The sequence below is a fragment of the Apodemus sylvaticus genome, chromosome 10 (genome assembly GCF_947179515.1).
Source record: "Apodemus sylvaticus chromosome 10, mApoSyl1.1, whole genome shotgun sequence".
NCBI classification, from domain to species: domain Eukaryota; kingdom Metazoa; phylum Chordata; class Mammalia; order Rodentia; family Muridae; genus Apodemus; species Apodemus sylvaticus.
Window position 1 is genome coordinate 105,108,154 of NC_067481.1, and position 13,545 is coordinate 105,121,698.

The 13,545-nt window shown below is 52.3% G+C and overlaps 2 protein-coding genes across 2 annotated transcripts in view; one reads left to right on the top strand and one right to left on the bottom strand.

The window, feature by feature from the left end:
* On the top strand, nt 1-12,951 carry Nubp1 (NUBP iron-sulfur cluster assembly factor 1, cytosolic). Its single transcript, XM_052195321.1, has 11 exons — nt 1-93; nt 167-271; nt 1,714-1,847; nt 6,316-6,384; nt 8,092-8,124; nt 8,646-8,736; nt 9,374-9,528; nt 9,630-9,740; nt 9,992-10,094; nt 11,351-11,434; nt 11,771-12,951. Exons 1-11 carry the CDS (start codon nt 75-77, stop codon nt 11,827-11,829), a joined length of 963 nt encoding a protein of 320 aa, XP_052051281.1. The 5' UTR covers nt 1-74; the 3' UTR covers nt 11,830-12,951.
* Tvp23a (trans-golgi network vesicle protein 23 homolog A) overlaps nt 12,604-13,545 on the bottom strand; it is a 26,695-nt gene continuing 25,753 nt past the window's right edge. The window contains 1 exon segment of the mRNA XM_052195322.1: nt 12,604-12,741. Within this exon segment, the coding sequence (XP_052051282.1) occupies nt 12,604-12,741 (138 nt within the window).

A 13,545-nucleotide genomic window follows, 5' to 3' on the forward strand; every position in this document is an offset into this window, starting at 1 on the left:
GGTCAGATTGGACCTGCGAGGCGGAAGCACGCCCCTGAGGTTCCGGCGAGCGCAGCCCGGGCAGGAGCGGCAGCATGGAGGAAGCGCCCCACGGTGAGCTAGCACAGGACGCGTGGGTGGTCCCGCTGGGACAAGCCGCTCTGACTGTGCCCTTGTCTCCGCGCAGGCTGCCCCGGGGCCGACAGCACCCAGGCGGGCCGAGGAGCCTCGTGCCAGGGATGCCCCAACCAGAGGCTGTGCGCGTCCGGAGCCGGCGCCGCACCGGACCCGGGTGAGGAAGGGCGGGCAGAGCAGGAAGTGGAAGGGGCGGGACTTGAGGGGTGAATGGCAGCGGCTAGTGGGCATTATTCTAATTGGTTGAGGGGTGTGGCGTTGAAGGCGGAACTTGAGCGGGAGGGAGGTTTTAAAAGTCAAGTAGCGGAAAAACAGTGGTGGAAATGGAGGTTTAGTCTGCTCCGTGATAGACAGGGAACCGAAAGGGGCTTTAAAGGCTTGGCGGCACAGACTTGTTTCCCCGGAACTCTAGAGGCAGAAGCAGGACCATGGCTGCAAGTTAAAAGCCAGCCTGGGCTACAGGATGAGACCCTGTATGAATGAATGAACGAACGAACAAACGAATAAACATTAGGTTGAGTGTGTTGGCACATGCTTGTAATCTCAGCATTTAAGAGGCTAGCCTGGGCTTAGACGAGACCCTGTTTTTATAAATAAATAAAGATAATAATCAGTAAAAAGAACCTCAAAGAAGGATAGAATAGAAAAAAGTGATGTGGGGTAGGTACAGAGCTTGAGTGATAACCACTGACCTCAGTATACCCAGGCCAAGCACAGAGGGGAGAATGGAAAAATACTGAGGTCTTTAAGGCCTTGGTCCTGGCACGTGTCCATCACAGGTCACAGAGGCTCTGCCTGTGGCAGAGAGAAGAATCCCTTCCAGCAGACGTCAGTGTTCATTATCTCAGTGGAGAGACAGATGGGAGACTGAGACCGAAGTGGGGAGGAAGAAGAAGCAGATATGTTACACCTGCCAGGGATAAGCATGAGAAGGGTGACCTCCAGGGTGAGGAGCACAGAAGGAACCTGGCAGGGTCTTGGGGAACAGGAAGCTAGGAGAAGAGAGGAAGCTCTTCAGAGAGAGGCTGGGTTTGGTTGTTGGGTCTCCTGCAAACTGACCTTGAGCAAGAATGCCCTCATGAAGAACTGTCACCCTCAGTATAGTTTACAGATCTGAAATAAGTCGTGACATTGGAATCCCAGCATGTGGCTGGATGGTTACTTCCGAGAGCTTGTGGGGTTCTCGTCCTCAGCCCTGGGGATGTTTGAGGCTGATCATCCCTTTTTACTGGGGCTAGCCTGTGCTTAGTAGTAGTAGTCCCTCCTCGTGACATCCAAAGAATTTCTGCAGATATTAACAGATGCCTCCTGGGTTGTAAAGCTTTACTCGGTATACAGTTCTGTTCAGGAGCTGGGCTTTGAATACTGGACTCTCCTCGGAATTTATGTCCTAGTAGACAGGCAGTGCATACATAAGACAGTCTTTTCAGGCTGGTAGGAACTGTATTTTCTTCCTGGCATTTATTAATATTTTGCTAAAGTGGTATCTCACAAAGAGCCTTAGGAACAGCTTGAAGAGTGTGACTCTTTCTAGCACTTTGGAAGAGGGTCGGGTAGGACTGAGGCGGGGACATCATCACCTCCCCTACTCCTTTGCAGCTGTGGAGGAAATCAGAGAGAAGATGAAGACGGTGAGACACAGGATCTTGGTGCTGTCGGGGAAAGGCGGTGTTGGCAAAAGCACGTTCAGTGCCCACCTCGCCCACGGCCTGGCGGAGGACGGAGACACACAGGTGGGAGCCTGGGCCAAGCTGGGAGATGCTCCTGTCAGCGGGCTGCTGATGGCTCTAGAGAGTGACCCTTAGACGCCAGGAAACCAGCCTCTCTGACTGGCTTGACCCTGTAGAGAAGGAGGAGCTGCCTGGCCATTGGCTGAGGTATTTCACTGAGTTCTCCAACCAAGATGGCAGTGTACCTCTTCACATTCTGGTTGTTGTATAGCACAGGGGCCTTTTACGCCTGCCCCTCATAAAGCTCTCTCTGTTGTCTTGAAGTGCAAATCCTGCAGCTGAAGTGTGGTCCATCTCCCCTGAGCTAAGAATGATGTTTACATATTCAATCAGTCACTTCTCCTGTCAGACAAACACTTGTGCATTATTATTTTTGTCCATAGAGCGGAAGACTTTTTCTGTTTGCCTCTTACAGAAATGACCCTTGTGCTAGATCCTTCATCTCTAGAACACAGACAAGCGTGAAACTGGAATCACCTCACCAGGCCATTTGACACATGCTTATAATCCCAGCATTTCAGAGCAGGAGGCTTTTGAACTCAAGGCCAGCCGTGGCTTCAGAATGAGACCCTGTCTTAAAACAGACAAACTAGTCAGATTCCCAGTACTACGCTTTGGGCGCGGCCTAAGTAAAGGTGTGGTAACCAAGAGAAGTGCAGGTTCTTATCCCAGCTCTGTCCACACCACTGCTGATGCCCAGGCTGGCATCACTTGCACCCGCCCCCCTCCTTCCCCCTTCCCCAACCTCCCCACCTCCATTTTCTCATCTATAAAATGGAGCTCGGAGGCCTGGGTGAGAGGCTGCAGTTCCTGTGCAAGCACAGTGCCTACCACACTCTGCCTGGGTATGCTTGGGTATGTCTATGTCCTGGGAATGCCCCTGGCAGCCATCTTCAGCGTGATTGCTTTTAGAGTGTGTTCATCCTCCCCTGCCCACAGCACAGGGCAGGCTAAGTGTGTTCATTGGTCCATTGTTCTGTTAGGTGACAATCTCTCGTCACCAGAGGGTTTTTTGTTTGTTTGTTTGTTTGTTTGTTTGTTTGTTTGTTTTGCATCACCTAGTACAGTGCAACTTCTTTTATTACAGTCAGCATTTTTTACAAGGGCTGTGGCTGGAGCACTGTGGTGGAGCTTTGTCTAACAAGTGCAAGGTCCCTGCTCATCCCCAGAAGCCCCTCCCTCCCTTCCCCTACTAACAACAACAACACACCCTAACAACAACAAAAACTGATGTGTGTTTTGTCCAGAATGAGCTTTGGCTCTACATCTGGTAGGAATATTCTTAGTCGTGTAACAACAGGCGTGGCCGTGGCCTGACATTGGGAGAGAGCTGCTCACATGCCTGTCTTCATGCGAGAGTGTCTCGCCACACGCCTGTCAAGACCTTCCAGTATGTAGTCCAGTGGAGACAGGACCTGGCAAGCTGTATTTCTTTATGTAGTCATGGTTGTTTAAAAAAAAAAAAAGATGAACAGCTGGCTGAGCTAGCTCACACCTGCAGTTTTGGTGCTCAAGAGGATTGCCCAGAGTCCCAGGCCAGCCTGAGCTACAGAGTGAGTCTGTCTCAAAACTGAAAGCAGCTTGTAGACAAGCCTGCATTCCCTGGGCTGTGCAGCGCACAGTGTAGATGCAGTGTGCAGTGTAGATGCAGTGCGCAGTGTAGCTGCAGTGCGCAGTGTAGCTGCAGTGCTCAGTGTAGCTGCAGTGCTCAGTGTAGCTGCAGTGTGCAGTGTAGATGCAGTGCGTAGTGTAGCTGCAGTGTGCAGTGTAGCTGCAGTGCGCAGTGTAGATGTAGTGCGCAGTGTAGCTGCAGTGTGCAGTGTAGATGTAGTGAACACTGACTTTGGCTTCCTGAGGGTCAGTAGCACAATTTCTCCAGCCCTCAGACTGCCTTCTGGGTCCAGTAGATGCCTGGCACTCAGTCTGCTCCTAGTTGATGTCTGTCATCTTGTGTGGAAAAGGCCCTAGGTAAAGCCAGCAGAAGTGCCGCCAAGCCCTGCCACACACGCTCGCACAAAAGACACTCGCTCGCGCACACAGCACACTCGCTCCTGGCAGAGAAAGGGAGGCAGGTAAAGGAGGGCGTCGGCTTGTCAGCTTCCACCGCACAGGTCGAGCTTCTGGAAAGGGTGACCCTGGGCTTCGTGGGCCACAGCGAGTGGCATCGGCACGGTCACTTATGTTGTAGGTGCCCCAGCTGCAGGTGCCTGAACCCTCAAGCTCTCATCTGACAGGCCAGAAGCTCAGACAGACAAGACTGAGGGAGGAGCCACCAGGTGAAGTGGCTGCTTGAAAGGCACAGAGTCAAAACCAAGACCTTCAGAGAGGAAACTTGACATTTTAAGGGGGCAACGTTGAGAGCCCCACAGCACCCCACTTGCAGTTTACTGTGAGAAGGACTCCTAGCCACCAGCAGCTGAGGACACATGGGTCCAGGCTTGGTTCTCACCTACTGTCCTGACCTAGGCAGAAGAGAGAAGCCATTGGTTGCTGGGGTGGTTGCTGGGGTGGTTGCTGGGGTGGTGGGTCAGTCTTCCCGCCCATAGAGAGCACCTCAGGGCGATCCTGGGTACAGATGACAGCCAGGCTGCGTATTGTATCCGATGGCTCTTGTCTCGGCTCCTTCCCTGGCTTGTGGGAAGAATCATTCCTCAAAAGGAACTGAGAAGAAGGTGGCTGGAGCCCTGCTGGGCTGCAGAGATGCGCCCACACCCAGACCAGGTTCCTGCTTCAGGTGGCAGGTGTCTCTCTGCTGCACTTTTGGGCCAGGCCAGCAGAGGTCGTAGGCGGCAAATAGGATGTTAGTGAAGGAGTCCCCTGTGTCCCTCTCAATCACAGGCACTGCAGTCAGCCAGCACAGAGAGGAAGTAGGATTGAAGAGGGAAGACAGAGCACATGGGGCAAGTTTTAAAGTTCCCCGAGGTGCTGCACGCCAGTCCCCACCACAGTCCTCACAGTGAATGGCTGCCCTTCACAAGGGCAGTGCGCACTGCTGCAGCCTCCATTGGTGAGGTGGCGGAAGTCTTCTGAGACTACCTAAGTCTCCACAGGAACTTCCCAGATTCTTTTCATGTTTTTTTTGTTTTTTTTAAAAGATTTATTTATTTATTATATGTAAGTGCACTGTAGCTGTCTTCAGACACCTCAGAGGAGGGCATCTGATCTCATTACGGATGGTTGTAAGCCACCATGTGGTTGCTGGGATTTGAACTTAGGACCTTTGGAAGAGCAGTCAGTGCTCTTAACCGCTAAGCCATCTCTCCAGCCCCCTTTCATGTTTTTAAGGACTGTTTTTGTTTATGTGTCTGTGTGAGTGCCGTGTGTGCAGGGGCCTGATAGGCCAGGTGTCAGACGCCCTGGAGCTGCAGTTACAGGGAGTTGTGAGCTCCCCAATATGGAAGAAAGAGTATTTTTTCTTGGGTGTCTTAGTGTTTGTATTCCTGCAGGTCAGGAAGCAGGAGCTGCTGTGGAGGCTCTGGGAAGATGTTACTGGCTTGCTCAGCCTGCTTCTCGGTCATGATGTTTGTGCAGGAATAGAAACACTGACTAAGACAGGCAGCCTGCAACTGCTCTTTCCTCTAAACCATCTCTCTAGCTCCTCTTCCTCCTCTTCATTCTTGTAGTTTTTTGTTTTGTTTTGTTTTTAGAAAAAACATGAGGGCAGGAAAGATGGCTCAGTGGTTAAGAATGCAGATTGCCCTTTTAAGAGAACCTATTTCTATTCTCAACACCCATATGGCAATTCAACTTTCTCTAACTCCAGTCCCAGGGGATCTGATGCCCTGTTATGGCGTACATGAACACCAGATATGTATGAGGTGCACAGACATACACGCAGGCAAGACACCTGTATGCATAAAATTAAAATTGTGTGTGTGTGTGTGGGGGGCAGATATATGTTCAAGTGCAGTTCCTGCGGCGGCCAGAAGGGGACACCAGATCCCTTGAAACGGCTTACAAAGGGTCTTGAGCACCCACACCTGTGCTGTGAATCCATTTCAGGCTCTCTTTAAGAGAACCGTGCTCTCTTAGTATCTGAGTTATCTGACCAGCATCTCCTTATTTAAAGGCCGTTTTGAAAGCTGGTTGTCAGGTTGGCCCAGGCCTCCTGTGTAGGCCTGACTGTGGAAAGAGTGCTGGCACTGCAGATGTTGACTTTTCTCCCATCTCTGTTCCCTGCTTATTGAACAAGTCCCTGGGCCTCTCTGAACCTCAGCTCCATCTTCTGTGATGCAGAACTCATGGTACACTCCTAGGCTGAGAGAACTCACTCCAGTGGCCTAATGTACTCCAGGGGCTGTGTGCAAGCCTGTTGCCCTAGGAGTTCCTGGAAGGTCCAGGCTGCATCTTCCCCATGAGAAAATGGAAGTCAACCATCTGTTTCCGTGTGTCATCCATGCCCCATCCCACTGTGCATAGCTCAAAAGTCGGGCAGTCGGTGATGGCACCACCTCTCTCTTCTCATTCCCAGGTCGCTCTTCTGGACGTCGATATCTGTGGGCCATCGATTCCCAAGATCATGGGCTTAGAAGGAGAGCAGGTGACGGCTGACGGGTTCTCCTTGGGCGGGCACATACAGTGCCTCTGTCTCCTTTCTCAATGGCTGTGGATTAGGGGTTTGGGATTAGATATAAAGTACATCCACATATGTGAGAAGCATTGGGGGGGGGTGGGTTTTTTGTTTGTTTTTGGTTTGGTGGTTGTTTTGGGTTTTTTGTTTTGTTTTGAGCCTTTTATGGGTGGGAGAAGGAAACAGCAAGCAGAATGCAGAAGTGAGAGGTGGAAATTCAACTCCGAGCAATAACTGGGGCCAGGGTTAGCTTGGGTCTGCACTGGAAGCAAGGGAGTCTTTCAGAGCTGTGGTCTCTTGCTAGGGAACTGAGGCCCTGACTGTGGCGCTGCTGAGTGACACAGCATCAGGACAGTGGGGTTGTCTGCTACTGGTCCTAGAAGGACCTCTGGTGGTGGCAGAATCAGAGCTGGGTTCAGACACCACGGGCAATGCGGTCTCTCCGGGTCCTCCTCTAGGCATGCAGCATCAAGCAAGGCTGATGATACACACACACACACACACACACACACACACACACGCCAGCATGGGGGGACTTACAGTACAGTTGTCTATGAAGTAGAAATGTAGCCAGGCATGGTGGTGTCAGCTGTAGTCCAGCTACTTGGAAGGGTCAATCAAGAAGATCACTTAGTTTTGGGGTGGGTCCTGGGGTCAGGACCCTATCTGGAAAACTGAAAGAGAAGGCCCAGTCTGATGTGTAGGTGGAAGTTGCTTAACTTCTGATTTTGTAATCAACAGAACAGTGCCCGGCCCTGGGGGTCCAGGCCCAGAAGTGGCTCTGTGAGGCTTCCTGGTGACTCTGGGCCTTGCCCTGTAGGTAGCATTCTGCAGTCAGGGCTCAGGACACTGCCTGGGACAGGTTTTGGGTTTGGTTGGTTAGTTGTTTGTTTGGTAGACAAGCTCTCACTGAGTGGCCCTGGATGGCCTGCGATTCACAGAGATGCACTTGCCACAGCTCCAGAGTGTTGGATTAAAGGTGTGCAGCACCACGCCCAGCCAAGGGCAGCTTAAAGTTTTATTTTATGTGTAAAGGTATTTTCCCTGCATGTGTGTCTGTGAATCATGTACTCAGGGTCCAAAACGAGGGTGTCAGATCCCTGGAACCTGGAATTCCAGTCAGATGTGAGCAACTACCATCCAGGTGCTGGGAGCTGGAGCCACGCCCTTTGACAGCGGGCAGCCAGTGCCTCTACCGGCCGGCCGGCCACCCCTGCTCCTGTGCCACCGCTGCTCCTGTGCATGGCCGCCTGGCCGGCCTCACGTGCTTATGTTTTCTCAGCAGCTGGCAGCGCTCTCCTCCTCCTTACACACCTCAGAGTTGTGCCTGAGCTTGAGTAATTTTGGTTCCTTGGCAAGGGCAGGGATAGTGTTGGTATCAAATAAGGTCTTCATTTCTCAAGCCTCCCTGAAGAACTGAGCGGCCAGCAGGCAGAGTGCTTGCTGCCGAGCCTGACGACCTACCTGTGTTCTGGGATCCACGCGGTGTTAGAGTCCAGAAGGCTGGCCTCTGGGTATACAGTCATGAAACATACCGGCACACAACACCACTAAATAAAAGTAATTAAGAGACTTTTTAATAGACTGGTGCAGTACAGTGCGGTGGATCTCACTCTGTGATGCCATCCTCCACCGGGCACTTTATCAGTGACAAGAATGGCTGTCCTGTCCCCACAGGTTCACCAGAGTGGCTCCGGCTGGTCTCCAGTGGTGAGTAACCATACTGTGGAGGTATAGTGTGGGGAGTAGTTGTATCAGACAGGCTGTTTTCCAGACCAAGGATGAGCAGGCCTTGTCTGTAACGGGGCTCATAGACCTGTGCTGTCTGGCTCCATAGCTCCAACGTGGTACTGTGACCACAGTGTGCCCCAGTCAAGCTCACCTAAGAAGACTGGGTTTTGGAGTCTGCTGATCTGATTAGGACACCTGAGGAGACTATTTATTTTAGCATCATTGACTTGTTGCTGAGGCACAGGTGACACATGGTCTCCTGTAGATCCCACCATGGTCACCTGTTTCTCAAAAATGTTTTGAGGCTGCAAAGAGCAAGCATGGGTGTGAGCCACGTGGTGCTTTTATCCTGATTATTATTATTATTATTATTATTATTATTATTATTATTTTACCAAATTCCTTGGGAAGTGCCGACTTGTGGTTTTGTGTAGATGTGTTTTGCCCTTGTCCCCTGTAAGCAGACATGTTTCTCCCTGTTATTCCCACTCCTGCTGCAGTACGTGGAGGACAACCTGGGGGTGATGTCCGTGGGCTTCCTGCTCAGCAGCCCGGATGATGCTGTCATCTGGAGGGGACCAAAGAAAAATGGTTTGTCACTGCTCCCCAGCTCCGATTCCTGGGTCTGCCTACATCGGGGCTGTTGGGGCGGCTGCTGTGCCTGGTGGGCGTTGCGGTGTGTTAGTGTTGCTGTTTTGGTCCTGGAGTGGAGTCTAGGCCCTCACGCCTACTAATGCTCTCCCCTGTAGCATGTTCTGTCTCAGCATCCACCCTCCCCGATAAAGAAAATGATGATAAATACAAGTTTTCAGCATAGACATTTTATTGCCTCCTGTGAGCTTTTCCACCCTTGAGACTTGCAGGACCCTGAGGTGATCTGTAGTGTGATCACATGGCTACATGTCAGGGAGGGAAGTGTGCAGTGAAAACCCCGTTCTGGGGAAACATCTGATGCTGTGGACAGCCTGGCTGGGCAAGCACCTTCTCACAGTTGACACTTCAGCCACATGACTGTTGGAACAGCACGTCTGTGCCACACATAATGACAGTAGCACCCCTGACTTCACATGACCACCCAACATGTCTACAGATCTCACCTCCTGCCCTCTGGGGACAGCGGTGTCACTGTTGAGGCTGAGAATGTAGGCCAAATGCTCATGCATAATGAAGGACGCTGCTGGAGATGTTTGCCAGAAAGAAGGCACACACCCAGCCTCCCCACTGCCAGGTATGATCAAGCAGTTCCTCCGTGACGTAGACTGGGGAGATGTGGACTACCTCATCGTAGACACGCCGCCCGGCACGTCCGATGAACACCTCTCCGTGGTCCAGTATCTGGCTGCGGCACACATTGATGGGGCGGTGATCCTCACCACCCCTCAGGTGAGTGAGCATGGACGATCGTACGGCATCTCTGGGACCATATGTGCCGTTCAGCCCTTTGGCTGAGGGATAACTGCTCCATGAACTTTGAACTTTGCCAGGAGGTGGCCCTCCAGGACGTCCGGAAAGAGATCAGCTTCTGTCACAAGGTGAAGCTTCCGATCATCGGTGTGGTTGAAAACATGAGCGGTTTCATCTGCCCCAAGTGCAAGGTGAGGCTCCCAGGACAGGCCTGGCACAGCCCGGTCATAGTGGGGAATGGGCGGGAATGCTTCTCTAGGGACGGGGTCTGCTTTCCCCGCTGTGGTGGGAAGGGAGGTCTCCATCAGGCCTCCACTACAGCCTGGGCGAAGATGCTTCAGTTTCACAGCCAAACAGGACACTGTTTCAGAATGTCTAAAACTACTGAGTCGTCCTAAGATGCAGAAGCTAAATAAAGCCTCCTCCCCTTCCTGCCTCACAGAAAGAGTCTCAGATCTTCCCTCCCACAACTGGGGGTGCAGAGGCCATGTGCCAGGACCTGAAGATCCCTCTTCTGGGCAAAGTGCCGCTGGATCCACACATAGGTGAGTGTGACCACGGCAGCTCTGAGGGGCCTGTGCTGCGTGCATGGCCATCTTAGCAGCTGGGGGCTCGTCTGCAGGACCAACAGTGGAGCTCAGAGCTGGACCCACAGAGCTCCTTACAGGCCACAGCCACAGGAGACAGTTAGTGAGGCCTGGGGCAGGCACCTCAGATCCTCCATGAAATTCCAGCTATGTGTCCCTAGGAGCGCAGGGCCCCTCGGTCACTAGTGCCGAGACACCTCGCTCTGCTCCTGTGCTGGGCTTTGACGCACTACTGGGGGCCATGTCGGGCATCCTAGGATCCTGACAATTCTGCTCTGAATGGTCTTCAGAACGGAAGGTGTGCAGCCAGCTCTGTCCCAGGCTCGTCTGGGTAGTGGTCTGCTGTGAGGAGGCCGGCCTCTACTGCCCTGCAGATTCCACTTTCCCCATACTAAGAGCTGAGCTTGCTTGAGTGGCAGAAGCCTGTGACGGAGCAGGAAGTGGAACAGTGCCAGGCGCCTGCCTCTCAGAGGGAAGGGCCTGAGGCAGATTGGTTCCGCTGCAGGTGATTATGTGGGACAAATGTGGGAGCTTCCCTTTTCCTGTCAGGGAAGGGACTAGGGTGTTTGAACAGGGCCTTGGGTAACAACATGGGGACCAGGCCTTGAGGGAAGTTCACAGGCAAAGCTGTGTCTCCCCTGGGTTACATATGGTCCTCAGGATGGTAAATGTATGCATGCTTGCATGTGAGCTTGCATGTGTTTATGTACGCACGCTCGTGTGCATGCATGCATGTGAGTGACTGCGCAGCTGGGAAGGACCAAAAAGATGACATGATGGGGAGGAGGCCGAGGACAGGGCGTGTGCACCCAGGGTTCTGCTCACCTGAAAGGCATGCGTATTCCACATTTACACGTCTTTCCTCAGATGCAGAAGCTCGCCCTGTCTGCAGTTCCTTTCTCAGTCCTTGATGTTTAGACACTCTCCCTGTCTGTTGAGAACCCTAGCTGACTCCCTTTCCTGTATTCTCATTTTCCTGGGCCCACTCAGAGCAGAGCAAACAGTTCTTTGGGCCTAGAATCTGCCTTTGCCACGGGCTACCCAGCTGACTTGTGGCCACAGCCAAACGACCCTGTTGCTGAGGAAGGGACACAGCTGGGGCCCGTGGTGTGTCTCCACCTTTGATGTCCTTGAGTGGGGAGCCCAGGCAGCCACACTGCAGCAGGCACACAGAGCAAGGCTTTTCCAGGTCTCCTTTCCTCTGTCTCTTTAAGGCAAGAGCTGTGACAAAGGCCAGTCTTTTTTTGTTGAAGCTCCAGACTCACCAGCTACAGCAGCCTACAAAAGCATAATCCAGAGTAAGTACTTGAAACGTCACCTGCAGGGAGTCAGGGAGAGGAGCAGAGTGTGCAGAAGCAGTAGGGTTAACCTGCCAGCTTCAGCAGGAGACAGCAGGGGTGCTGAGGACCCCTGACCAGCATAGCTCCCCAGCCTAGGAGACCATGAGACTCCCCTCATGTGTGTGTCATCATTCTGAGCTACTTCTTAGTTTGAGAAATGGGGGTGGGTGAAGTTCATAGCATGGGAAATACTTGCCATTGAGGCCAATAAACCCACCTGGAATCCTAACTGGTAAGCCGGAGCAAGCTATGGGCAAAGGCCGGGCGAGAACTCACCCTCCATTTGTCTTTTAGGGATCCGAGACTTCTGTAATTCTCGTCAGTCACACGGTGAGAAGCTTATCAGTGCCTGAAGTGGAACACAGGGCTGCGTGCCACCTGCTAACCCCAGAGTGGGCAGGCCACGTGTCCAGCCACACCTGGTCAGTGGGGGTCCGGTGGTGCCACTGCCACCAGATGCTGACAGGATTCAAAGTCACTTCTTAAGACACTATAGTCACCTATCCGCCTATTTCCTCGAGATCAAAGGTACAGGCACTCTGCATCCAGGTACAATTCATCGGAAAATAAAAATGTCTTCTTGAACCTGTCCCTTAGGGCCTGCTTTCTAGAATCCCAGGGACTATGAACTCTGAGTCACAGGACTCCAGAAGCTGTTTCTGCCTCAGGCAATAAACTTAGGGAGAGCCAGAGGGAGGGTATCACCAGCCTCTGACCTCACTGGCTCTCCAGTCATGCTGGGATCAGTGTGAGTGCTTTGGTTGGGGGCCATTAGAACCCCTGGCAAAGCCTGTAAGTCACCCATGAGGTAATGGCTACCTTCAAGACATCTGGTAATTCCCAGGGTCCAGGGCAAACCATTACCTGGCACTTCTGAGAGACAAATGTAACTGTCCCCATGGTCTGGCACTAAGACATAGGACAGAGAGCTGCTGAGGGAAGTCATTCCAGATTCCCTCTGCACTGTGGCAGGACACTGGAAGGTGGGCAGCCCCCTCCCCTGTCCTCCCCTTCCCCTTTACACATGAACTCTTGGAGTGTGCTGGGGTCCCTGTGGAGCAGATGCAAGCTGTCCAAAGCTCGATGGGTCCCAAGCAGGCCCTAGTCATCAGGGTTCTAGCTCCAGATCAACTTGGAAGACTGGAGAGAGCCCACCCAGGCCTGAAGCCGAGGTCAGGAGCCTCTGGCCTGCACCTACCGCTTACCTGGTGCTGGTGGATGTCCAGCCCTTCCAGCCTGGTCTTCTCGAAGTCACCTGGGGAATCCTGCAAGGCAAGCGGAGCCATGACTGTCCCAACAAAGGGCAGGCTCACTGGGAGACCCACAGCCACACGTAGCATCATGCGGAGCACCATACAGCCAAAAGGCCTCCTCCACCCCTCATTTCTGACAACTTGACAATTGGCAATTATTGAGACAGTTATCCAAGAAATATTTCCTGGCTTCAAAATAAAGCTTTGTCATTCTTTTCTCGATTCTGTAGTGTGCGTGCGTGCATGCGTGCATGTGTGTGTGTGTGTATGTGTGTGTGTGCGCGCGCGCGCGTGTGTGTGTGTGTGTGTATGTGTGTGTGTGTATTCGTTCGCATGTATATGTGCAAGCATGTGAATCCCATAATGCACCTGTGGGGGTCAGAGGGCAACTTTGGGGCCTCATGTCTCTCTTTCCACCTTGTTTTTGAGGCAGGTTCTCTCATCTGCCCATGAACTTGTCTTTCTACCTTCTCATCCAGAATGCTGTGATTACAGATGTTTGCCACCAGATCTGACTTGTGTGGATTCTTGGGGTAGAATTTAGGTTGTCAGGTTTACCCATCCAGTGCTTTTATCCACTGAGTCCTCTCCCTGGTAGGTTTTGCTTTAATTATTTAATTTTGTGTGTGTGTTGCCAGAATGAATGTATATGTGTAACGTGTGGTGCCTGTGGAAGTCAGAAGAGGGTGTCGGAATCCTCTGGAACTGGAGTTACAGATAGATGGCTGAGCTGCAGTATGGGTGCTGGGAAACAGACCTAGGTCTTCTGTGGGAACAACAAGTTTTCTTAACTTTAGCCCCAGTCTTAAATATCAC

Excerpts from the sequence above, each read along its gene's own strand:
- Nubp1 (XM_052195321.1), top strand. Across the intron at positions 272-1,713 it reads CGGCGCCGCACCGGACCCGG|CTGTGGAGGAAATCAGAGAG; the intron begins GTGAGGAAGGGC and ends ACTCCTTTGCAG. Across the intron at positions 8,737-9,373 it reads GAGGGGACCAAAGAAAAATG|GTATGATCAAGCAGTTCCTC; the intron begins GTTTGTCACTGC and ends CCCCACTGCCAG.